At 34.5% G+C, this 25,759-nt stretch overlaps 1 protein-coding gene across 5 annotated transcripts in view; it reads right to left on the bottom strand.

Annotated features, from left to right (window-relative positions):
• Positions 1–25,759, bottom strand: part of Slc4a10 (solute carrier family 4, sodium bicarbonate transporter, member 10) — a 287,203-nt gene that overhangs the window by 84,291 nt on the left and 177,153 nt on the right. For 2 of the 5 annotated variants that reach the window (XM_013027655.1, XM_013027662.1), the window contains exons 5-7: positions 22,069–22,229; positions 11,392–11,580; positions 2,138–2,226 (exon numbers count right to left, since the gene is read on the bottom strand). In XM_013027655.1, coding sequence (XP_012883109.1) covers positions 2,138–2,226; positions 11,392–11,580; positions 22,069–22,229 — 439 coding nt within the window. Of the gene's footprint in view, positions 1–1,139; positions 1,230–2,137; positions 2,230–11,391; positions 11,581–22,068; positions 22,230–25,759 lie in introns of all 5 variants that reach the window. The other 3 variants (XM_013027633.1, XM_013027641.1, XM_013027648.1) reach the window with 3 other exon arrangements.

The following is a 25,759-nucleotide window of genomic DNA, read 5'->3' as shown; positions in this document are numbered from 1 at the left end:
ATTCTGTGATGCCTTCTTTGGGTCATTTGAAATATAAGAAACATGAGTGAGATAATACAGCCAATTTCCACTGCCAGTTTAAAAAACAAGAGTAATGTATTATTTTGATACTTCTCCTTTTTGAAGCCTGAAAAGAAGAGCTAATACTTGAAAACTAATATTATATTCTAAATCATTCTTTAAAGAGCGAAGTCTGATTGGTCTATCCATTGCAAGTGTTAAAAATATGTATATTTAAGGTAGAAAGAATATAAAATCAAGTCACATGGTGAAAAAGACTCACTCAACAAGTATATGTCAAGTACTATTTAAAGCACTAAAGATTCGGTAGAGATCAAAGCATTAAGTTCTGGTTTAGTATATATGAGTTTTTTAGGTCTTTTGGTAGCACGAGGGTTTGAACCCAAAGCCTCACACATGCTAGATACGTATTGCTGAGCTTCACTTTCAGCCCTTAGTTTGGTATTTATTTTGATAATAATAATAATAGCAACAACATTAATCTCCACCTTTTATTAAGTAGTTATAATATGCTTTGCACTCTGTCAGAATCTCTCTATATTACTTTATTGAATCCTTATAACAAAACTATAAACATACATTGGTATTTTTATTTTGTTCATAAGAGGACAGAGATTTAGAGAACTTGTCCAAGATGGGATAATTCACAAGCTTCACATTCTTTCCTTTGTGAGTAAGTGTTTTGAAGTCTGCAAAGATAAGTTCCACGCAAAAAATAATGATGTAGAGATACAAGATTCATCATGTAAGGGTTATATTAATTTAAACAAAAATAAAAGAAAGTTTATTTGAAAAGATGAGCCATGTAGTTTATAATCACTGCTTTTTGAGAATGTTAAATATGCCCTTGTTATACTGTTAATGTACTCATAAATAGCCAACTTTTTAATGTCATTACTTTCAAGAAATGGTTTCAAATTAAGGGAAACAGAAATTAAATGCATGACAGTTTGTGACAATTTTATTCCAACTGCAGATGAATGAAGATGTGATGCTTTGAAAAGATAGTGTGTAGAGTGGCAGATGGAATTGAGCTGGTTTAATATTTGAGTCACATGCTTCCTGCAGTGAAATGAGCTTGGAATCACTGTAAAAACAGAGCCCGAGGATGCCCTCACCTCTCTCTCTTGCTGGTGTTGAGGTCCTTTTTCATGCCTTTGTTTCATCCCACATGGACTAGTATGCCCTTTTTGCTGGCCTCCCAGTCCCTGCACGCATAATTAACAGACTTAAGCTGGTACACCATGCTCCCAGGAGACTCCATTAAGCACCAGAGGGAGAGCATGCACAGAACTACACCTACATCATTTAGGCATTCACAGGGATGCTGAAACAAACCCAAGGAGCTGATCACTATTAGTCTTTTCAGAAACTTAGACTATTTCCTCAGGCTGCCTCCCATCCCCACCTCCCCACCCCCACCTCCGCCCATTCATTGCCAGCTTTATCTGAGTTACTACTGCTGTTTCAGCCACTCAGATAAGCTTGTTCCTTCTCCTCATTTTTAGTACATATGGAAATTTCATTGCTAGTTTGCCATAGCTAATATTCAATGACAGGAATTTGCTAACCAAAATTACATTATTTTCACTAACTCATTATTTTCTTAGGATTCATCAAATAACGTTTTTCATTTAGATTGTCTCCAACCAGAAGTATCCCTTAACTTAGTGCATAGCATGTTGTCATTCAAAATTCCACTGTTTTATTATGTACCTGTAAGATTTCCTTACACTAAATTATGATGAATACAAAGTTTTCTATTGTACGATTCGGTTTTCAACAAACAACAGGAAAGTGATTCTGAGAAAAAAAAATCAGTATTTTTCTAACAAGAGGTTAAATTCCTTGTAAAGCCCAGTTGATTTTGTTGGAAGAAATACATCATGTCAAGTGGCTGAATCCTGAAGATTATGCATATAACATGCATGTTTGGTTTTTTTAAGTAAACAAAACATTACATATATACTCAATGCTAAACATTATCTCTAACAATGTTAACCTTCAACTAAGAAATGAAAGGAGTGCCTCCAAAATAATTGTGTCAGCACCTCTTAGAATAGATAGTAATTTCAGGTAGTAATTTAGCAGTTACTTAGGAGAGAGAAAAGCTTACCTTGCTAAAGTCAACTGTGCTGTTTTCTCTGCTAACATCATTTTTATTTTCAACACAGGCTGGAGCCGACTGAGGAGAAACAACCTGACCTGCTGAAAGAGATTGTTATTACAGAATACAAACAATTACTTATATAGTTCTAGACATAGTGAGTGAAATATGAAATAGACTAGACTAACATAATTTACATGACTTTATTGTAAGCGTGAAAGGTCAATATAAATAGATATATATCAATATAAAAATTCTTATTGGTTACAGATAGAAGTAGGAGATATCAGTCAAGCAAATTTAAACTAAATGTTAGCTTATCTAAATCTAACCATCACTTTTAAACATCACTGCTTTCTAAATGTCAACCAAAATAAATGGACAAATAAAAGTGCATAGATAGAAAATTTTAGCTTACACTGAAGAATTTAAAACATGAAAAGCATGTTTGTCTGAAAATTACTTGGCATATTTTTAGATTCTTTTGTATTTAAAAACCGAAACTACTAAGTATTTTTGGCAATAACTTTGAAAGCTTGATTTATTAGTTTAAACTAGAAACATATTATTTCACAATGTAAACATTATAAATATGATTTTTATAATGATGACTATTCATTTACAGAGACATGTAGTATTTATCTGGGACATGAGAATAAAATCAATAAAATTGAGTTGTATTTGTTTTCCATTAACACTAACCAAAACTTAGTTATTTTGTAGTTTTGTCTTCATTTTAGGTAAGATAATATTAATGGAGAGCTAATATTATTTGGATAAGTAAGTGAATTATAAAGCTAGAGTTTAACAATGGACAGAAGGTTAAAGTCCATTGTCACTATGAAATATTCTTTGACATCACAAGTTATCTGAGATTTATCCATAGGTAGTAATCAAGAGACAAAAATTTAACCAGAGGTAATTAATTGTAAACATATTCCTATCCTCTTCATCTTCACATACTACTTTTGCTGTGAAATAATGGCAACCGAACCTTGACGCCTTAACTATAATATGTTTTTACATTCCTACATGATGTTCATATATATTTACATTCTTGCTCAGTGACTTCAAAATCCTGTTTTATTCCTATTAATCTTGGATATAAGAACTACTTGCTTTGCTCTTTTCTACTAAATTACACTTTTACTAAATGTTCACCTTTATTTTCATCTTCTCCAACTTCCACAGTCTTTGAACTTGTCTAACGACCTATAGTGATTTTTAATTCCTCAAATTCTCCCCTGACTATTCCCTTATTCTTTGCTACCTAGAAATCACCAGTGACAATCAACACTAATTATTTACTTTCAGGTGCTACTACATATATAATTTTGCCTTAAGAATAATTATACCTCTCTGATTAGGGTACTTTACCAATAGATACAATTTTTATTGTTTCAAATTGTTCTAGTGCAAGAAAGATTTAAGATTCTTCTAAGCCTAGTCTTTAAATACTTTTCCTCATTTACTAAAAACAGTAAAAAGAAGGTATTTTTGGTGAAGATGAAAATAAAATTATTTTTAATGCAAATTCTCTTCAAATTCTGATTATCAAAGACTTTGTGGTGATTTTCAGCCTCCAGAGAAAGGTCAGACAATCTGGTTAGACCTTGACATTCTCCCATTTCTACCTGTAATGTGCAGCTATGACTGTGCACAGATCATTAGCAGCCATTCTCAAAATAATAACCATAATTTTAACAAACCTTTTACAGAATGCATTTGTGCTACTAACAGATGTCTTCAATCACCAGTTTCACATCATTTTCTCATATTTCATCAGTTATATTTAAACCTAAATTTATTGAATGTTCTGTAAAATTGAGTGGTGAAATTAAAGCCATGGAAAAATTACACAAGCATGTATCTGCTTTCTTACAATATTATATTTTATGTGGCATAAAACTGTATAAAAATAATCATTTAATTCTGTAATCAAACATATTAAAAAAAGAGTCAACCCAGTACAAAATTATCAACTTTCATATGATTGAACCAAACAGAGAAAATACTGGTACTTGAAATTAGCAGAAAATGAGTATATATTCCACATTCATTTATATACTTAAAAGAGAAAATTTCAGAAATTAACTTCAGGTCAGGTCTGTTTAAAACATTGGCATTTGTATTTCTCTTGTAAATAACCTTAATATTTAATAGAACAGTTGCATACATTATAATTATATTTAGATAATTTGAGATTTGCTGTCCTATGCTATTCTTGTTTCAAGATAATAAAGATATTATTTTATAAATTTGATATTCAGGAAGTGACATAGGAAATGTTCTTAGTGAATATTTTAAGTCATATTGGTAATGACCTAGTTCAGAATATTTAGGAATTAAATAGAGGATAACTTGATGGCTAATTCTAGATTCTTGACATGTTCTTAGAATACATGCCAATACAGAAAAAAAGAAGGATAAAACTACTGGCCTCTGACATATAGATATAACCACAAATTATATATTATGACATTTTGGAGTAGCATATATATATATATATATATATAAAGTCTTGCAAATTTTAAAGATAATTTCAAACTTTAGCACTATTTCTAAAAAAATACATGGATTTCTTAAAAATGAAATAATATACATTAGATAAGAATATCTTCAAAATAGTTGCAATTATCTGGCAGGGTACTAGAAAATGTATAGATATTATTTAAGAATCAAACTTACAAATTTGGTTTTGATTATATAGGAAAAGAATTGACCAACACTAGTCTAGGGTGAACTTTACCATTCACATATTGTGGTAGGCTACTTTTTGTGATGATTTTTTATCAGTAAGTTATCATGCTTCCAAAGAGAAAAGCTTTTCCTATTTATTACTTTCACTTTGTCCAGTGGTCACTGCCCATATTAATATTTCTTAAATGTGAATCTTTGTCATGTTTAATTACCTTTGGAATTTTAATATGTAAGTAGTTTTGAAGCCTAAAAATGACTGGAAAATTTTATTAACTTGGTAACTTTGTCATCTTTAAGGCAAACTATTCAACTGATGAAAAGTGGGTATCATTAATATTAACTGTTGTGTCTGTGTGTGACTATTTAAATGTAAACATTTGAAGAAATCTAATACCATCCTTTTTTCTTCTTCTTCTTCTATCCGTTTGGCTTGAAATCTGGTCCTGGGTGCTGTCTCTGAGCTCTTCAACTCAAGGCACATGTTCTACCACTAGAGCCACAGCATCACTTCTGATTTTCTGTTGGTTTACTGGAGATTACAATCTTTCCTGCCTGGGCTGCTTTGAACTGAGATCATTAGATCTCAGCTTCCAGAGTAGCTAGGATTACAGGCCTGAGCCACCAGTGGCCGGCTCATGTCTCTCTCTCTCTTCTCTCTCTCTCTCTCTCTCTCTCTCTCTCTCTCTCTCTCTCTCGTGCTTAATTGGAGATGAGAGTCTCAAAGTCTTTTCTGCCCAGGTTGGTTTTGAACTGTGACATTTGGCTCTCAGCTTCCTGAGTAGCTATGTGGCATAAGCCACAAGTGCCTAGCTTATCATCCTTTTTATTCATCATATGTGCTTACTTTTGATCTGTTGAACTAAGAAGTCTTCATTTTAATATAAAATTAACACAATTAGTTGTTTCTTATCACGCAAAGTCCCTATCATGCAGTACTTATATTTGTACCTGCTTAATTTTCTTCAAGTCATGGAATTTAATTTTTCCTCTAGTCCTTGATGTAGTAATCATATGAAAAGGTATTATAGGGAAAATTATAAAAGACATGGGAAAAAATTGCCAGTCATTTCAGCAACCACTAACTAGAGAATGGAAACTTATTTTCCACTTGTCATACCCGTGTCATAGTCATTTCCTTCACGACAAGTTATTTTAATGAGGCAGCGGAGTAAGGGGACTGAGATTACTTTGTAATGCTCACTAATGACTTGAAGTCATATCAGTATCATTAAAGTGCCCTGTTCTAAAAGACAAGTATAAATATGTTCTCAAAAGTATGTTGAGTACTATATCCGTTTGCTTCAATCTTTACCTATAATCTTCTTCAAGTAAATTGTAAGTATTGTAAAATAGCAGGTTTTAAATTTTCCTTTGGCCAATTTCAAGTCAATAGAATAATTTAGTGCACTGTTGAATCCTTTTTGCCACGACTGATCCACTGTAAGGCATGTACAAGAAGGAAACTGGGATAAAGACATGAAGGCACATTACTATTAACCTAGAGACCAAGCTGGTTTACACTACCTCAGAAACCTTCAACGCATTTAGAGTACCCAAAGGGAAGGAGATGAGGGAGGTACAGAGATGAGATGAGCCTGTTAGAGACAGACACAAGACAGAGCAAAATAAAGAGATATAAAGATGAATGACAAAGTTACAAACATGTGTAACAATACATTTATTTATGGAAGTAGAAAACATGAAGAAAGAAGGGTTCAATACTTAGAAAGTGTTAATTAGGTGGTCTACACATCAAAATAATAAAAACGTATGCACGTAATTAAACTTGAAGAAAAATTAGCATGCCTGAAAATAATTATTGTGATATAAAAGAATACCAGTTAAATGCATCTTCTTAGAAACATGTTTGCTATTAAAAGGTGGTCTTGTTTTCCCAAAACTCATACTAGCAGCACAGCTTTTGAACAGACACATTAATTGTCTCAATAATCAATATTACCTGAATTTTCTTATAGCAATACAGTTCTTTTATTTACATGAATCTTTTAATATGCTTTCTCTCATGCAGTTCTAAGAAATAATATCCTAGCTTTATATTTTTCTTATCAAAAGTAGAACATTATTAAAGATAAGTATTATACTTTGGGTATCTTATTGATATGACCATAGTATTTAAAAATAAGAAAAGATATAAATAGCTAAATATATAGACATCTGGAAATAATGAGTATAGTATTTGTAAAAGAAATGACTGAAAGGCAATAAACCAGATTTCCAAAATCATAGGAAAATATCATTCATGATACATATATGAAAGTTGTTACAAGGGCTACAATCTACCCAGATCTAAAGAGTTAATACATATAACATCCCTCCAAATCTAAATGCTCTCCAGTGACTGTGGCTTTGATCAATACATTAGACAATTTCAATTCTGTAACTCCTTTCGAGATTCTAAATAAGGTGAACAACTAGGAAATACTGTGATTGGGCAGGAGAGGAAAGATCATGAAGAAAGAAGCAGAATTAGACATGGCTAGTAAACACAGTGGAATGAAGGTATACTACACCTAAGGAAACTAAGAATCACAAATTATTGTCAAAAACATGTTATCAGAAGAGTAATAACATTTTATAATGTTTTAAATGAGTAATAAAATTTTATAATACATTTTTGTAGTTCCAGGCACTGACAAGCATGAGACACTCTACCACTCACATAATTAGTCCTTTTTTTCTGTAGTTATTTCTCAGAAGATATTTCATTATGCCCAAAGCCAGACATAGACCATGATTCTCCTACCCATGACTCCTGCTAAACTGAGATTACAAGCAGGTAGCACCATTCTCAGCTTGTCCAGATGAGGTCTTGCTAACTTTTCCCCAGGCTGGCCTGGAACTGAGATTCACCCAACTGACACCTCTTGCAAAGCTGAGATATGGTCATGCCAGCCCGTTAGAGTATTTTTACAAATAGATGTCTCAGTATGTAAGAAGAGGCATGACCTAAGTGATGAATGCTAATTTACTCTGCTCTCTAGATCACCTAATAGTATCCTTACTTTTCATTGTCAGACGGATCTTTCTAATTCATGAAATAGCAGTAATATTCTTAATATATTAATATTGAGCATTTCTACCCATACCCCAATTTAGAGTTGTAATGTCAATGTAGATATTGTTTTTTTCTGTAATTTTTCTATTGTTTTGCCAAATGTAACTGTCACTTTCTATTGAAACATCAGAACTAGGCATTCATTTAATTCTCACAGTTTTGATGCTTAATGAAAAGTGAAAGTTAAACACAGCATGTGGTATTAAAAATGCATGGTGAACCCATAGCATCCTGCATCTCAGACTTGAAGAAATGCACAGAATACCAAGAAAAAAGAAAAGCTCACAGAAAAGGGAAACAAGTATATTTAGAGGTGAGATTGGCAAATTATCACAAATTGCTTTTTTAAAAGGTATGAATAAAAAGTGTGGAGAGGGGAGAGAGAGAGAAAGGAAGTACACTATCATTTTAGTCTAATCTTCAAATGTGGAAGATCCACATTTGACATGCAGTGTGGGGATGTGTGATCCTTGGGTGTATTACCAGGGTAGCACACCGGAGGATCAAGTCAATTAAGGGAGGAGGTGCCTCTCTCTAAGGCTGAACTGCTTTCCATCAGTTTCAATTGCTTTGCCCCTAAAGCAAAAGCACATTAAACAAGAGGAGAGAACTTGTTTCTACCTTTAAGCTTTGAAAGGAAAATATTTTCTATTGTGAAGTGTCTAGAAAATCCTCATTCTGTTAAACTCTTATTCTGTGATCATAAAAAAATAATCTTTCGAGTGGGGTATTTACTGAGAAGCTTGTTTTCAAATAAGAAGAATCATATTTTTACTCTTTTGGACGTTTCAAACCCTTCTTGCAGCGCTCTGTTCTGCTATATCAACGACTTAAATCACTGGTGTATGTTTTCAAACAATGTCACATCGATATTTATGGCTAGGAATTTCAATTTGTTTGTTGATCTGGAGTTTGTCAGTTTTTAGAGTTCCTAACTAGATTGAGAACCTTACTAGTAATGGTCCTTCGCATTTTTCTTCACTTCTGGGTAGAAGATCTATTTCTAAATTGGTGAAGTCTATACATATTTTCAGAATTCTCGGCACACATAATTATGTAGAGCGTGTGAGGAAGCAAAACAGAGTCGTAAGGAGGTGTTATAAGCCGAGGCTTAGAAAACCACTTCTGACAGCATACTCCACAACACTACTTAATTGGATATATGAATCTTATTATAAGTGTTTCCAAGTTTTTATTACCCTAACGTATGCCCTGCAAAGATTTGTATGTGTTCAGATAAAGGCTGATTGTACAGATGGTAACAGAATCACTCCGCTCCTAGTTTTTTGGAAAAACTAAGCCATTTCCTGAATAAGACAAAAAGTAAGCGCTAAGAAAACCTTAATATGCACAGCTTTGTGATTCACGGCTACAATTCTATGGCTAGAATTCAATTGTCTCTCCTTACATAGTTAACCGAAGTTAAAATCAGTAACAGTGAGTCTAGGTCTACATAATCCTGAAACAAATGGTCCATCTAGTAAATTCCAAGCCATCTTCTTCCTCAAAAAATGCAGTGAAAATTCAAATAGGAAACATATCCATAATTTGAACTAACAATTTTAGCTTGTTCACAATCCAAGATAATTGTCTCTTTGAAGAATACATATCATTCTTATAGGAATATTTTTTTGGTCTGATTTCCAGTGAGACTCAAGAAATTCAGACAAAAGTACATGTCTCTAAAATGTGCTCTAATTCTTGGGAAATTAGTCGATGGATACATTTTAATAAGATTTTTAGAATCATGAAGAAATATATCCAGTCAAAATTAACAATTGTCTAAGGTGATGTTCTTAACATTATGAAGCCAAATACCAGCATCTTAATAATAATAAAATCACTACTTTTACATCTCTTGGATTATAAAAGCTTCATTTTGTCAGAGTATGCATTACATACTTTTAATCAAATTGTGATTTAGAATATGAATGTATCTAAAATATATTATTTGATTCATTACAAATTAACCCTCAGACTATTCAATGGAATCAATAAATATACTAATGGACTCTTTTGGTAACACACTGAGTTTTATATATGTACAACTATAAATTCTTCCATACAACAAAAATTACATTTAGTTATTGAAAATTATTAAAAAATAAGTTTTTCAAAAATAATTTTGTCATTAGAAAAATATTGTTGATTATTATTCAGCAGTATTCCTATATTCTGAAAAAAACTACACTAATACTTAAACCATTTCTTTGGTATTTGTTTGTGTATATATAATAGTGTGAAGAATGGTAAAATTTCCATACAAAGTAAAGTTCAGAAATGATTCATTTTCTTGCATTTGAATTTAAGGCATCTCTAAATCTTTTGGAAAGGACATGTGCACAGTCTATTTGTAAAAATCAATCTTTCTAGTAAGGCATTTGAAAATAATTTTAATTAACCTTGAACTTTTAGAAGTAGAAAAGTTTTTATAACTGGTAGGACAAATTCCTATCATCTTCATGGTAATTTCACTTTCTTTCATGAGACTCATGGCAAAGATGGATAACAACAGGAGCAACTTCTTTAGGGTAAATGATGAAAGGTTAAAGGAATGCATAGAAAAAAAAAAACACCAGAGGATTAATAGTCTAAAGGACAAGTCAAAGAAAGTCATGATTGCTAGAAAATCATACTGATCACCTGTGTGAGCCTGTGAAGATATGAAGATAAGAGACAAGGTAAGCGATAATGAATGTAGACATTGAAGACATTGTTTTGCAAACAGTCATGAAGAACAAGGAACAGGAATCAGGCTCAACCTATGTAGAGCCACAGGTACATACTGAGGGGTCTTTTCAGCAGTTATCACTAATGAAATCTGTTGACAATGGGCAATGTGGAACCATTATCTTTTTGTTCGTTTATTTGTTTCTGTAGTAGGGCCCACCCTCTTGCTTAATTTTTTTACCAGTCAAGGCAGACACTAGACCTTAGTCATAGCTCAATTTCTAGCTTTTTTGGTAGTTTGTTGTAGATAAAATTGTCACAGGCTTTCCTGCCCAGGCAGGCTTCAAACAGGTATCCTCAGATCTCAGGCTCCTGAGTAGCTAGGATTTCAGGCACAAGCCACCATAGCCTGGCTTTAAATCATTATCTTTATCACACTTTAATAGTCATAATTACCCATTTAAATAAAAAAGATTAGCTGAGACATAAATAGAATCATTGCATTATTTTCCCAAGCTATTGAACAGACATTGTTTGGGATGTAACAGAAACTTCATTTATATTTTCAGCATTCTAATCTATAAATGCTATAAAGTTTCTTTGTATTCCAATATGAACCTTTCAATAAATTTAAATTATTAAAATTTCTACCATAGATGCTTGATATCTATACAGCACATATATATGAGCAGAAACAATTCTAACAGTATGACTTTCCGTAAGACAATTTTAAATTAAACATTTTAAAGATGTAGAGGCACTTTGACTTTTCAGAGACATATAGAAGATATAAAGAACAGAATAAAGAAACATTTACCATTTTTGTCCATGGAATTTGGTTCTGATTGCTTCTTGCCAATATCAGCAAAGGAGCGAACAATGGGGATCCTATTTGTGAGTTTTTTCTGATTCTGGTGGTGATGCTGCTTCATCAGTGCCTCATGGACCCTGTGGCGTACATCTTCATTCAGCTGGCCTGAGCTCACTTGTTGGTCAAGGACCATATCTGCAGAGGAAGGCAGAAAGATGTAATCACAGCTTTGGAGTCATACATAAGTCAGCAATGATGATACAAAGTCCTAAAATGAAGTCTTTGAATAATATGATTCATCTTCAAGTAGGAATGATATTAGCAAACAGAAGTTGAATTTCCTTGGTGAAATGTTACATGACAAACAGGCACATTTTCTTTATAACCCATTCAATTAAGTACATAAGTATAAATTTTTTTCAAATGTACACAGTTGACAAATAATGCTATATTCATTATTCATTCCAATTGGAGGGAAGCTTTACTGGGGTAGTATCAAAATAGGATTTTTGCAATGGGAAAGAGGTTTTCTACATAAATTTGTATACATATCTATATATCTATTTATCTATATTTTTTCCTAGAACAAGTTCTTTCTATGCATCCCAAGCTGGTCTCAAACTCATAGTCCTCTTTCCTTGGCCTCCCAAGAACTGGGATTGAATGACTGCACCACCATACCCAACTTTACTCGAAACTTTTTTTAAGGTTTCATTTGAATTTTAATTGACATTTTGCTCAAAAGCACACAATGCTGAACATAACTACATGTTACAGGGTTCTGACCAAAATCCTGACCTCAGGCAGTTACAACATCTCTCATGGGTTATTTCACATCAGTGTTCTGTTTGACTGGAGCACAAGGTAAGCATTTCAGATTTATAACAACATTAAATCTAGCACCTTTTAATAAATACAAATAACCATCTTTTCAGCAGGGGGAAAATGATACCGTTTACCAGCAGTGCAAACAGCAACAACATTTTCAAGGTTGAGATTAAATTTGTAACGTGCCCTTCTCAGCCAAGCCCTCCACTCAGGCTGAGTGTCAGCTCCTACACAGTTTTAGGCGGTGGGCTACAGAGACAGCATATAGTACAGGGAGATGAAGGTAATCTGAGTAGGATGACTTTTTCTAATGGGTCAACTGTAGCATTTCTAGTCCAACTCGGCCTTCAAGGCCAAGACAGCACTCATAACACCAGCTGATAAGATCCTGTCTTCAGTGGGGGCATCTGAGTACAGAGCAGATGGGGTGAGGGAATATTGGTGGAGGAGGGAGGGGAATAAAGGAGAGGGGATGGTTTTATTCAAATTGCACTGTGCACATATATAGAATGCACAATGAAACCTCCTCCTGTTACAAATGTGTGTTAATTCACAAAGAAAGCAAAAGCAGGGGATGCCTTGCTTCCTCTTGCTATTTCAAGATTAATGGTTAGTCCTTTAGTGTGGGTCTCACAGACCTTCGTGGGTCACACGCTTTCCCATGAAGGTTCAACTTGACCCAAAGCTTGCGACTTTGGGTCTTACTCTTAAGGACTCTGCAGCCAATAATTAATATAGAGGGGAAAAAATCATTGCTAGTAAATGTTTTGGGTTTTTCTACATTGCTTAGCTTAGCATTTACCAAATGTCCAGGCCAAAGGAGTTTTCTCAGTAGAAAAGGTCTGATTCCAAATCTCCACTGGCCCATGCGCAACACAACTTCTTATCCTGTTCCCCAAAATTTGCAGCGGAGGTTGCTCTGCTGTCACCAACCATGAATAGGCTTGTAGACACAAAATACCATAAGGATGATGGTCGCCAGCAGGATGCTGAAAACGGTTCCCATCAACACCAGGTTTTGCGTGCTGGGGCGGGGGTGGGGGGTTGGGGGCAGAGGGTGGAGGGCGTTTCTCTGGGCTCGGGGCCTCAGCCTGCATTACCAGGACGCAGCAACCGACAGCACCACTACCACACAAGACGCTGCATCTTCACCCGTTTGTGGAAGCCCTTTACTAGAAAACTTTAATATGGTTATGTACTATTGCTGAGTAGGGAGTAATTTCCCTCTATCTGTCTTCTTTAATGGAAAGTCCAACAGTAAAAATCTGATATGAAGAGGACTGAGCAACCACTAATTACTTGCATTGGGAAATGAAGCTTTATCTTTCATACGGATATCAATTTATCCCTTTCTCAAACTTTTCCTTGAAAATGTGTTTAAATTAGAATAACAACAGCCGAAAAACATAGAAGACAAGATTTCAGAAGGCTTTCACTAAGTAGAGAATATTACCACACATAACCCAAGAAACACCAATAAAAGCCAAGTGTGGTGGTTCATACCTAGCTATTTGGAGACATTGATAGGAGTATCCTAGTTTGAGGCCAGCCAAGACAAAAAATAAAATATTATTAAAATCTTAACTTAAAAAAATAATCAAGTTTGAGCCGGGCGCCGGTGGCTCACGTTGTAATCCTAGCTACTTAGGAGGCTGAGATCTGGTTCAAAGCCAGCCTGGGCAGGAAAGTCCGTGAGACTCTTATCTCTAATTAACCACAAGATGCCGGAAGTGGCTCTGTGACTCAAGTGTTAGAGCGCTAGCCTTGAGCTAGAGATTACAGCACCCAAACCCAGACCAAAAATAAAAAAAAAAACTTTGTCATGGGGGAGGGGTACACATATCATAGTCCGAGGCCAGCCTGGAAGAAATGTATAAAATAAATAATCAAGATGTGAATGTTTCATGCTTATAAGCATGAAACTTATAAGCTTATAAGCATTCTAGCTACTAAGGAGGCTTAGATCTGATTATCATGATTCAAAGCCTGACCAGGCAGGAGAGTCCGTGAGATTCTTATCTCTAACCAACCAAAAAACTGAAAGTGGAGTTGTGGTTCAAATGGTAGAGTATGAGCTTTGAGCAAAAAAACTCAGGGACAGTGCTCAGGCCCTCAGCCTCCTTTGACTCATGGACCAGTGTGCCCGCGCACTGAAGTAACTGGTAAATTATCAATATATCTGATATTACATTGGCAGCTTGCTAAGGTGGAAAAATGTACACAAAAATGCAAGTGTACTTCATAATAGAAGTTGTAAATTCAGTTATTAAAACACCAAAATGTCATCACTATAAAGCAGTTCCATTGCTAAACCATGATAGAACTCCCCACTTCAGTATTCTAACCAGAACCAAAATTAATCATATACAAACCATGTACAGGTTTTCCATTTTAAATTTCTGTTAAGCCATTCCAGGCTTGATAATTACCAAAAATAATGTAAGTTTCTAAGTGATAGACGTTATTTTAAATAGTTACATAAGAGAAAGTAAATATTTTTAAAACCCATTCATTTGTTCATTAATCACCCCAAAATACACAGTCCTGAGATAAAGCTGCATCAAACAAAACATTAGCAAACTAGAAGGTTAATCATCTTGCTTAAGAATCTTTCTTATTCTCAGGTGAGATTTAAGTATCAAAATGAATCTGCTTCAGCAATAACTTACATTGTTTCCTCTGCCAGTATACAGTATATTAGAATTAGCCTGAAAATTAGGAAAGGATAATGGACGATGATGGCTTTGGGCCTGTAGACAGGTCCAGTAATCTTAGCAGTGTATGGTGCCTAAATAATACAGTCAGGCCTGCCAAGGCATAATGCCAGGATAGAAGAAAGGGAAGAAATAAGTCACAATATATTAATGCTGGATAGGCTCTAGAAAATCTAGAAGCATTAATGTAAAAAGCCTTCAAAAAATGGAAAGTTATTTTTCTTCCTAATCAAGTAATTATTCTAGTATAGTCATCAAACTTGACTCCCAAAACTCCTAGCAGCCGTGAGATTTTGTAAACATTGTAAATCTCTGCTTCCTTCAATATTATCACATACATTCTTGGAAACACACTGTCATAACTCTAAAAGATATTTGAGAAGTGGGGAGCATAAAGCTTCTAAAATTCTAGATTTTGATTGCCAGCACTAACAGCAGCATGAGTAACAAAAACATAAACTACTGAATAAAACTCATTTTCCAAACCAAGGATTATCATAAGCGTGTCTTAAAATATATGGTTATATCCATACCTCTTAGTCTGCAGATCACATTTAGTGAAACAAAGTATGACTTTATCCTTTAATGAATGATTTTTAACAATAAAAGTTGTTTTAATGAGTTGAGAACTATGATTGATAATTTGTCCATGGTACTAACTTTAGCTTGGTTTTAGTTTCCTCCTAAATCTCATTGACAGAATCAGGGTAAAGTGTTCACACTGCAAAGAGAATATTTCCATTTTAAATCTTTATAATGCTGAATTTTAAAGAGATTAACATAGACCATAAAGTTGTCTATAATGTATATGAATAATTAGAAAGCATTTTCAACATAATTAATCTAGCAGAATAAATCATAGTAAGAAAATATATCTAGAAATCTTTGGGTTTGAAAAGGTTAAGTCATACTTTGAAGGATAAAGTTCAGATTTATTGAGCTCCCTGAACCATTGGGAAATAGATATATTTTTAAATTAACTTTATCCAAAAGAAAATCCTATTTTAATTATACAGAAATTCTTGACAGACCTGCCAGATAAAATGGGATTTTCTGTTACTAAATCTACCAAAATCTCTTTAGGGAATAATCTGAGTTTGTTATAAACACATCAGAACACTGATGTAAAAACCCTTCATCATTCCAAAACAATATCTAGGCCAGGTTCCTATACTAGGAGATGTCTGGAAATTAGTGATTCAGAGTCTGTACATTCACAAAGTACTAAGGATATGGAATCTATGAAAATTGAAACTGGAGGGGAATATATATCCCTAGTTTATAGCTGTCTAACATAGAAAAATAATGATAAGTAGGCATTTCTTATTGTTAATCATTGTAGTAAAAATAAACCAGCTATGATTCTAAGGTAATCAAAAGAAATTATTTCTGTCTCTGCAAAGTCACCTTTAGTATATTACTTCCTGTTTGTTTATATTTAAAGTGGGAGGGGAATAGCCTGCTTTCTACTTTACAAGGTTTTACTGATCATAAAAAATAACAGTGGTATTAAAATAATTTACAATGTTGGAAGTCCTAAAAATGTAAATCATGCTTATTTATTGCACAGTTATTATGGTTATAACTTAATTGTGGTAATAACTTAATTGTTATAGCATTTAATTGTTATCACATGGAAATAGCAACACACATAAACAAGAAAGTCATTCAAAGATATACACAGAAAATATTTTAATGAGGTTTGAGGTCAGAAGTAAATATCATGTATAAAAAGTATCAAATCATGTTATTCAATGATGAAGCTTTTATTGATGATTGAAAAGGAATCTGAGACAAAAATATATCAACATAAATATGTATAATTGTATCTTTCTATGTATTAGCCTTGCACTGCTGATATCCTCTGAGTTGTATTTTAAAAGGTTCCCTACACTAAAATCGGGGCATCCAACTTGGACTACAGTGTCAGAAAGATGCAGACTAATTAGAAAAGTAAGAGGAATACTAAAAAGCTATTTGGGGTATCAAGACTTCGTTGAACTACTTTCATTGTAATAAAATTAGAGAATGTAATTTGCTTAAAAAAAAAACTAGATTTAACACAGCTAACCTCCTATTCTACAGAATAGAGCATAGTTTATGAAGGTGGGCAATTAAAGAATGAAATATATTTTTAGACAATAAAACTGAACTAAGGAAATGAACAATGATCAGTCAAATTACGAGGATATTTCTTATAGGCACAATATCCTAAGGAAAGCATTAAAAAATGACATTCTTTAAAAAGTGTGATCTCAGACTGGTGACTTCCATCATAATCACAGCTGCCTGGAAGGTGAATATTGGGAGAATCTCAAGGATTATGCTTCAAGGCCATTCACCAAGGGGGGGGGGGGAATGTTAACAAGACTAATCTCAACAACAAAGCCAGGCATGATGGCATGCACCTGACATCCCATCTACGAAGCAAGCATTAAGTATGAGGATCATGATCCATGCCAACCTCAGCAAAAATGGGAAATCCTATTTAAAAGAAGGATAATGAGAAGTTGAGGTTTTGGCTCAAGTAGTAGAATGCAAGCTTTGTGTAGAAAAAGCCAAAAGAGAGTGTGATTCTCATGAGTTTAAGCCTCACTAGCCCAGTGTGCATGTGCATATACATGCACACCCATAAACACATACATGATTACATTAAAAGTGATCATAATTATAATGATGATGATAATAATTAAGGCAAAAAGAGCTACAGATGTAGCTTGAGTAGTGGACCTGCCTGGCAAGTTCAACTCCCTGAATTCAAATCACTGCACCTCCAGAAGGTGAAGAAAAACAAGAGTTATGGCCTGCTAGAAATATAGAAAGTATATTTTGAGGCTCCTTTCTCATGTTGAAGAATTTGATAGCTTCATTACATATTGCCAATACAAAACTTGTTTGGATTAATAAGTTTCCACGGGTAGCAGCAAGACTACAATATGAAGTTAAAATAATGAGCTAGATAGCTACTATTCCTAAATTCTTAGGAACGTGGTTAATTTCGAACTGTCTTTTTTTTTTTTTTTTGGTCGGCCATGGGGCTTGAACTCTGGGCTTGGGCGCTGTCCTTCAGCTCTAGCTCAAGGTGAGTGCTCTATCGCTTGAGCCACAGTGCCACTTCCGGTTTTTCTAGTGGTTTATTGGAGATAAGAGTCTTACAGAGTTTCCTGCCCGGGCTGGCTCTGAACCTCGATTGGCAGATCTCAACCTCCTGAGTAGCTAGGATTACAGGTGTGAGCCACAGGTGCCCAGCTAACTAGCTTCCTTAAGTCTTGATTTAATGCCAGCTCTCACTATAGCCTGTGTTTTTCTGGAACTCATACTAGATTTAACTTTGTGTAGTCTTTTAGGATGTAATTATCTGCTTCAAAAGGTAGCTTCTTTATAGATGGTATATAAAACAGGAGACAAAGCTTATCATGGCTGGATTGGGATTGTTTGTGGATATTTTTTGGCCTTAGTTGTGTTTTTTGTTGTTTTTTTTTGCTGTTGTTTGGGGGGAGGGAGGTTGTTTTAATATTATGAGTAAAGACACCATTCATACTTGCTTTACTTTTCACACATATTCACAAAAGACCAAAAATCAATGTTTGTTGTTGGTTTTGAGACAGTCTTGCTTTACAACCCAGACTGGCCTGGAACTTCAGTTCCTCTTGCCTCAGCCTCTTGAGTGCTAACATTACAGGCATGCATTACCATTTTCTACTCAAATTTCGTAATTTTAAAAATGATTGAGAGCCACTAACATCAGAACAATATCCACTTCAAGACATCTCTTTCTTCAGACAGTAGTTTTAGTGTAATAGAAGAACACTGGGCTGAAAGTCAGAAGCCTTGGGATGAAATATGGGTCATGGAAATTTTTTAAGTTTCTATTTTTTCACTGAGGGGAAAAAAGGAAATTACACCTAGCTCATGGGACTGTTCTCAAGAATAAATTAGATGTATCATTTTTCTAATACAATAATAAGATGAAAACATGTTTCTCTTATTTTTAATTTAAAAACCACTCACCTGGGGTTGATTTCCTCCATTTCTACAATATAATTAAGATACTATGGTCTCCTTTAAGTCATTCTCCTTTCACAAATAAATCCCATTATAGAAATGTTTTGTATTTTTCCCAAATTAGGATTTTTTAATCAGCCTCATTCTTTTCTCTGCTTTATTTCATTTTAAATTTTTCCATTAATCATTTCATTGATACTCTTTCAAAAATTATTTCTGATCTGAGTAACCCAACCCCCTTATTGCTCTCTTTCCTCATCTTCCCTACCCCTCATAGTTCAACAGCTTTTAGTGAGCTTCCTTATGCAATCCATAGATAGACACAATGTACTTCAATATTATTCATCCTTCACTATCAGGTGAAACCACTTGGTATAACTATTACACACACACACACACACACACACACACACACACACACACACCAAACAAGAAAGTTAAACCTGCCTTTGTGAATACCAATGGAGAGGGGAGCAAATGGAGAAGGTAAATGAAGATGAATATGATTGATGAACTTTGAAACCGATTGAACCTGTTCTAAAAAGGGGGAGGGAGGACTAAGCAGAAGGTTGAAGGAGGTTAGAGGTTGGATTGGTCTGAGTGCATTGTATGCCTTTGTGAAAGTGTCACAGTGAATGTCCCCTTGTAAACTTATATATATGTAATAAAAATTTAGTAAAATGTATTTCTGTATCCTTATATCATTTTGGTTTTACGGCTTTCATGTCTTGCTGAACAAAGTGTGAAGTTCTTTGACTCTATTTCTATGACAGTGGCACAGTACATAAATATAATTATTTGTGATACATAATCATAACAGTATTCTAACACATCATAAATACATCAGTCCAATTCATCTCAAAGATAAGTTTTAGTTCAGTTTTAATGTTTAATTCAGTTTTGCTATCCTTCTAAACAACTATTTTTTCCACTTACTGAAATTTGTCATTGATAATTTCATATATTAGAATATTGAGAAAACACTCTATATTTTTCCCTTTAATTTTCTAAGCGTATCAGTCTAATTAGGACAGTGTAAAGGTTTAGAACATTTAGGTTCTGATTATATTAAGTGAAGTAAACCAGGCCCAAAGAAACATAGGTCCCATGGTTTCCCTTATTTGCAATAACTAGTATATGTCAAACAGAAAAGGTCAGATAAGTTGATGTTAGGGAAGTGAACTCTAAGATATGTATTCAAATGTTTTTTTTTCTTTCATGCGATTGTTTCTAACACATTTATAAGAGTATTTCTTTGTTGCTTTGTATGTCCCTTCCCCATGGTATAACCCCTGCTTTCACTGTATTTGATGTCGGTATAAATTGTGGAGGGGAAGGGAAAAAACAAATTGTTTAAATAGGGATACAGGTGGACACATTGAAACAATGAGATGTACAAGTCCTTATGTCGAAAAACGAACTTTACAACTTTGGTGGGGGGGGGAGGATTGGGTGCGGTGTGGGGGGGAGGATGGGAAGGGATGGGAAGGGGAAACAAAGGAGGAGGCTACAATGCTTGATAAGAAATGTACTCATTATCTTGCCAATGTAATTGTAACCCCTCTGTACAGTATTTTCACAATAAAAACAACAACAACAAATCAAAGAAAGGCTGGATAAATGAGATTGCATTAAACTGTAGAGTTTCTGCATGGCAAAGAACTTAGCTAGCAAGATAAACAGAAACTCAACAGATTGGGAGAAAATCTTCACAAAAGAGGCCTCATATCAAAAATAAACTTAGAGATCAAAAAATTAAACCACCCAATAACAAATCTGCAAAGAAACAACCACCTCTTTAATAAGTGTGCTAAAGAATTAAAAAGAGACTTCTCTGGAGAGGAAATAAAAATAGCCAATAGACAATGAAGAAATGTTCAACATCTCTGCCCATAAAACAAATGCAAATCAAAACTACATTGAGATTCTACTTCACCCAGTTAGAATGGCCATTATCAAGAAAACAAATAATAACAGATGATGGAGAGGATGTGACCAAAAGGGAATGCTATTAAACTGTCGCTTTCAGCCATTCTGGAAAGCAGTATGGAGGTTCCTCAAAAGACTGGACATAGAGCTCAATCCAGTAATCCCATTGCTGGGCATTTACCCAAACGATCACAAACAAGACCATACTAAACCTACCAGAGCAACTATGCTCATTGCTGCATTATTTACCATAGCTAAAATGTGGAACCAACCCAACTGCCCCTGGGGAGATGAATGGATCAGGAAAATGTGGTATATATACACAATGGAATTCTATGCTTCCATCAGAAAGAATGGTATCCCTGCATTTGTAAGGAAATGGAAAGACTTGGAAAAAAATCATATTAAGTGAAGTAAGCCAGACCCAAAGAAACATGGGCTCCATGGGCTCCCTCATTTGTAGTAATTAGTATATATCTAGGATAGTCTGGGCAGAGAACCATAATAGCTCAATAACTATGTACATATGACCATATAAAATGATGCTACTCAAAATCAATTACAAGATATTGAAATAAGAGTTTATTCTTTGTTTTTGGTTTTGATTTTGTTTTAATGTATTGTGAGAAGTCATTTCATTTTTCTTTCATTTTTTTTTCCTTTGCTTTATCCCCTGTTGTCACTATTTTTTATTTTGGTACCCTGCCTTGTATTAACATTAATCTGATTTGGGATAAGGGAAGGGGAATAAAAAATTGGTGAGAGAAAGGACAACGAGTGAACTAATGCAACAGACACTACGTAGGAAATGAACTTTACAACTTGGGAGCCACGGTAGTCCGAGGAGTGGGGATAGGGCAAGTGGGAGAAAAATGTGGGAGGGAGTAACAATGTTCAACAAGAAATGTACTCATTACCTTACTTCTGTAACTGTAACCCCTCTATATATCACCTTTACAATAAAATAAAATAAAAATTTTTAATAAAAAAAGAATATTTAGATTCGGGTTCTAGACTGAGAGGAACAGATTGAATTTTTTATATTAAAGAAATAGAAGAAAACTGAATAAAAATAGAAGAAAAATGACAGTTTTGGACTCTACACCCTGATCACGAAAATATGCTTTGCAAAGGTCCCATGTAGAACTATCAGGAAAACCAACTGCACCCATAAGAATCAAGTAGACAAAGGGGAAAGAAGATATACCTGCAATTTCTTGCAATGTGTTGGCATGCATGTCCAGCAGCACAGTTCCATTCAGAATGCAGCTCCTCAACTCAAACAGGCTGTGCAAAGACAGAGTAGCCACATAAGGCTTGCTCCACCTCTCCCCTCCATCCTCCACATCTTCTTCAAACTTCAGCCATCTGTGCAAAGAAATATTCTTATCAGCATGCTGACTATTACAGATGAATAATCCTTTATCACAGTAACAAAGAGTAGAACCAGAAAGATTACACATAGTTTCTTGGTTTTAGGGTTTTGAGGAACTATGTAAAGGTAATGTAAGTTACTTTTGTTTTGATTCAATTAAGTCAGCATTGTTTATACAATTTGAAAGATGACCCAAAACAAACATCATGCGATTTTTTGGTCATTAATCTTCCTAACCGTAAGAAATATTTTAATGAATATGGTGCTTCACTAATAAAGACAGTATACTTCTTCATGGAAAAAATAGTAATTGAACCAAGAAAATGAATGTTCATTATACTGAGTTGGAGTTCCTAAACCTGAACATTTTAGTTCTAAGAAATGTTCTCATTTGTTATTTCAGGGAGTACAATTTGGAGCCTATTCTGAGTGAGAAAATCCTATTAGGGTTGTCTGGAAGAAAGTTCATGAGAATATATGCTTCCTAGGAACTGTATTTATGAGAAATGAGCAAGGACTCCATTTCCTACGTATTCCTGCCAGAGTTGGAGAACAGGAGAAGGACTATGATATTGTGATGGCAAACAGAGGGCAGCTGCCTTCTGAGTGAAATGAATATTCATAAATAACTAGGATTGTTTGTATTCATGATAAATAGGAAAACAAAGGGAAATGAATGATGTTACTACCCTGGCCCCAGCCACACAGTTTTTTAGAGATTTCTTCTCTAATCCTAACAGATGACCAGCTTAATCCTAGCCTCTTCAACGAACCCTAGGTTAAATTGCCTTTCCCTCCTCCCATTCTCCACTATTTCCCTCATCCCTTCTATCCGTCATTTTGACCTCATTTCCTCTCTGCAAGCAATATCACAAAAATTCTCTACATTACATTACTCCTTTATGTAATCGGATGGCCCAACTCCAACAGATGACTATCAAAGGTATCAGCCTAAAGTAACCAAAGTAATTTGTACAAATGATTCATGTATAGAGTTAAGAAAGCTCTGGTGTTCAGAGAGTTTCAAAATGGCTAGGAAATAGCAACAAAACCAAAAGGGAGTAGCTGTATCTCCCAAAGCTCTACAGACTTTGGAATAACTCAGGACTGTGGAAAATATGGCATTGGACACAGCTTTCATTTCTGTCCCAAGTCCCTGACAGTATCTATTGAAGGTTAGCGATTTTTGAAACATTTTTGTCTGCACGTACTGTTTGCAGTTGTGCTTCCTTTTCTTCCCTACTTTTTATTTTATTTCATTTCTTGGTTTGATTGGAGTTTTGTGGTGGTTGTTGTTGTCTGAAACAGTATTTATGTAGTCAAGTCTGGACACTCCAAGTCATGATGCTTCTGCCTTCACCTCTCAAGTGCTAGGATTACAGGTATGAACCCACCACACCTTGCTCAGGAATTTTTCATATCAATAATTCTTAACAGATTTTTAGCCCTTAATTGATTCATAATACCGCATAAGTCATATGATGATCATTAGTATTGTTCACGAACCGGTTCTCCTCCTGTTTCGTCACTGCCAGGCTTTCTTTTAATTGAGTGAGTCTATGTGACTGTGACTCATTCTGCCCAGTGAAGGGGACATTGTGTGCATCATTCCCAAATGGAATATTTAATTGTTAAGATAAGACCCTCTTTTTCCCCCGGACACAGCAACCAATAGTACTTAACAAGTGATCTTCAATAGCAAGCCAGGTCTCCAAGTGCCTACAGAGAAAAGATTAGCAGAGCCTCTAACAATTCATGATGGAAATCTACAATGAACCACAAATACACTTTGGTGGTTTTAAGCCATTGAGATTTAAAATTATTCATTGCATAATTCAGCCAGTTCCTACTGATATAGACTCCAATTTTAGCGATTCATACTAGAATAAAAGTCCTAATTTGAGCCAGGTCTAAAGGTTTAAGGGCTCACTCACACTTGTAATCCCAGCTACTCAGGAGGCTGAGGCTGGGAGGATCAGAGTTCCATGACAGCAAATGGGAGTCTCCAATTCATCACAGCTTTACATTGGTTCATGAACAAGCCAACTAACAATCAACTTCTTGACTGACAAGTTGAACAATATTATAAAAAGTACATTCAACTAGTTTGAGAATTTTTAAGAAAAAAACATAGCCAAAATACCGTGTGAGTAAATAAAAGTTTGTTGTTGTTGTTTACAAATTATCTGCAGTAGTTTTTCATCTGTATATAAATAAGACAAAGCCAGGCATGATGGTGCACATGTGAAATCTTAGCCACTTGGAAGAGAGAGGCAGGAAAATTGTAAGTTCAAGGCTACCTAGGACAAAGGGAGTGAGAATCCATCTCAAAAATCAAAAATGAAACACTGACAATAGGCTGGAATGAAGCTCAAGCACTGAAGTACTTGGCTGGCATTGACAAAGCCTTGGATTCAATTCTTTTAAAAAGATGAGATAAATTCAGCACATTAATAAAGTTGTCCAAGATCACATAGCCAGCGACCTTGTCAAAGCAAGTTTCAATACCAATTTGTTTTGAATTTTGTTGTTTTCAGAGTCTGTGCCATTTCCAATCGACTCAAATGAATTTATACAATCATATACATCCCAAAGATTTGCGCTTATGCCTATAATGAAACAACAGATATAATATTTGATTTTCATTCATTCATTCATATATAAAACCATTCAATTTTTAATTATTCCTTTTAATTCTTCTTACCTGCTGTACTATGTTTCTTCCTTGTAAGTAAGATTCAAACATCCTATACTATAGAATGGGCTCTGACAATACTTTCCTCAAAGCAGGGCTGAGGGAGGGCAACAATGTTAATTAAACCTTCTATCACCTTGTATACTCTGATATACAGTTGGAAAATAGAGCAAAAGAACATGAACCTACCTAGCAGTGCTTATGCTACTGTCATGTTAGCTAAAGATCTCTGTTAGATATGAATTCTAGCTCCCAGTCTATTGGGTGCTAAGAAGACTTAGTGCTGAAGAAGGTGTAATTGTGTTTGGAGAGTGAGAATATCTTCAATTAAGGTTTCTGGGGGTATAGTACTTTCTATCATCCATATACATAAAAGTACTTCTAACTTTTTATGTCTAAAATATTACTCAAGTGAAATATCCTGAAAAGAAGCAGGGTAGGGAAACTTTTCTGCCCAGGGTCATTTGGGTATTTATAAATATCCAGTGATAAATATCCAATGATCCAAATGATGTTATAACATCATTGCAGACCTATATTTACTGAATTTCAAATTCAGTGAAATTAAAATGAACTCTCCTGCAGTAGCATTGGCAGGAGACAAAATGGTTTTGAGATCATCCCCATCAGTATCAGATCTATACTAAAATAATCATAGTTTCATAATTACTCAAGAAGATAACACTATAAATTACATGTATAATAATATTGCTTGCAAGGTGTATGATTTCATTTTTTTCAGTTTATTTAGTTTTTTATTGTGAAAATATTGTACAGATGGGTTATAATTACATGGGCAAGATAATGAGTACATTTCTTATCAAGCAT

This window comes from Dipodomys ordii, unplaced genomic scaffold (genome assembly GCF_000151885.1).
Source record: "Dipodomys ordii isolate 6190 unplaced genomic scaffold, Dord_2.0 Scaffold5, whole genome shotgun sequence".
NCBI classification, from domain to species: domain Eukaryota; kingdom Metazoa; phylum Chordata; class Mammalia; order Rodentia; family Heteromyidae; genus Dipodomys; species Dipodomys ordii.
Note: the sequence above shows the minus strand (reverse complement) of the source record. Positions and strands in the feature narration are given on the sequence as shown.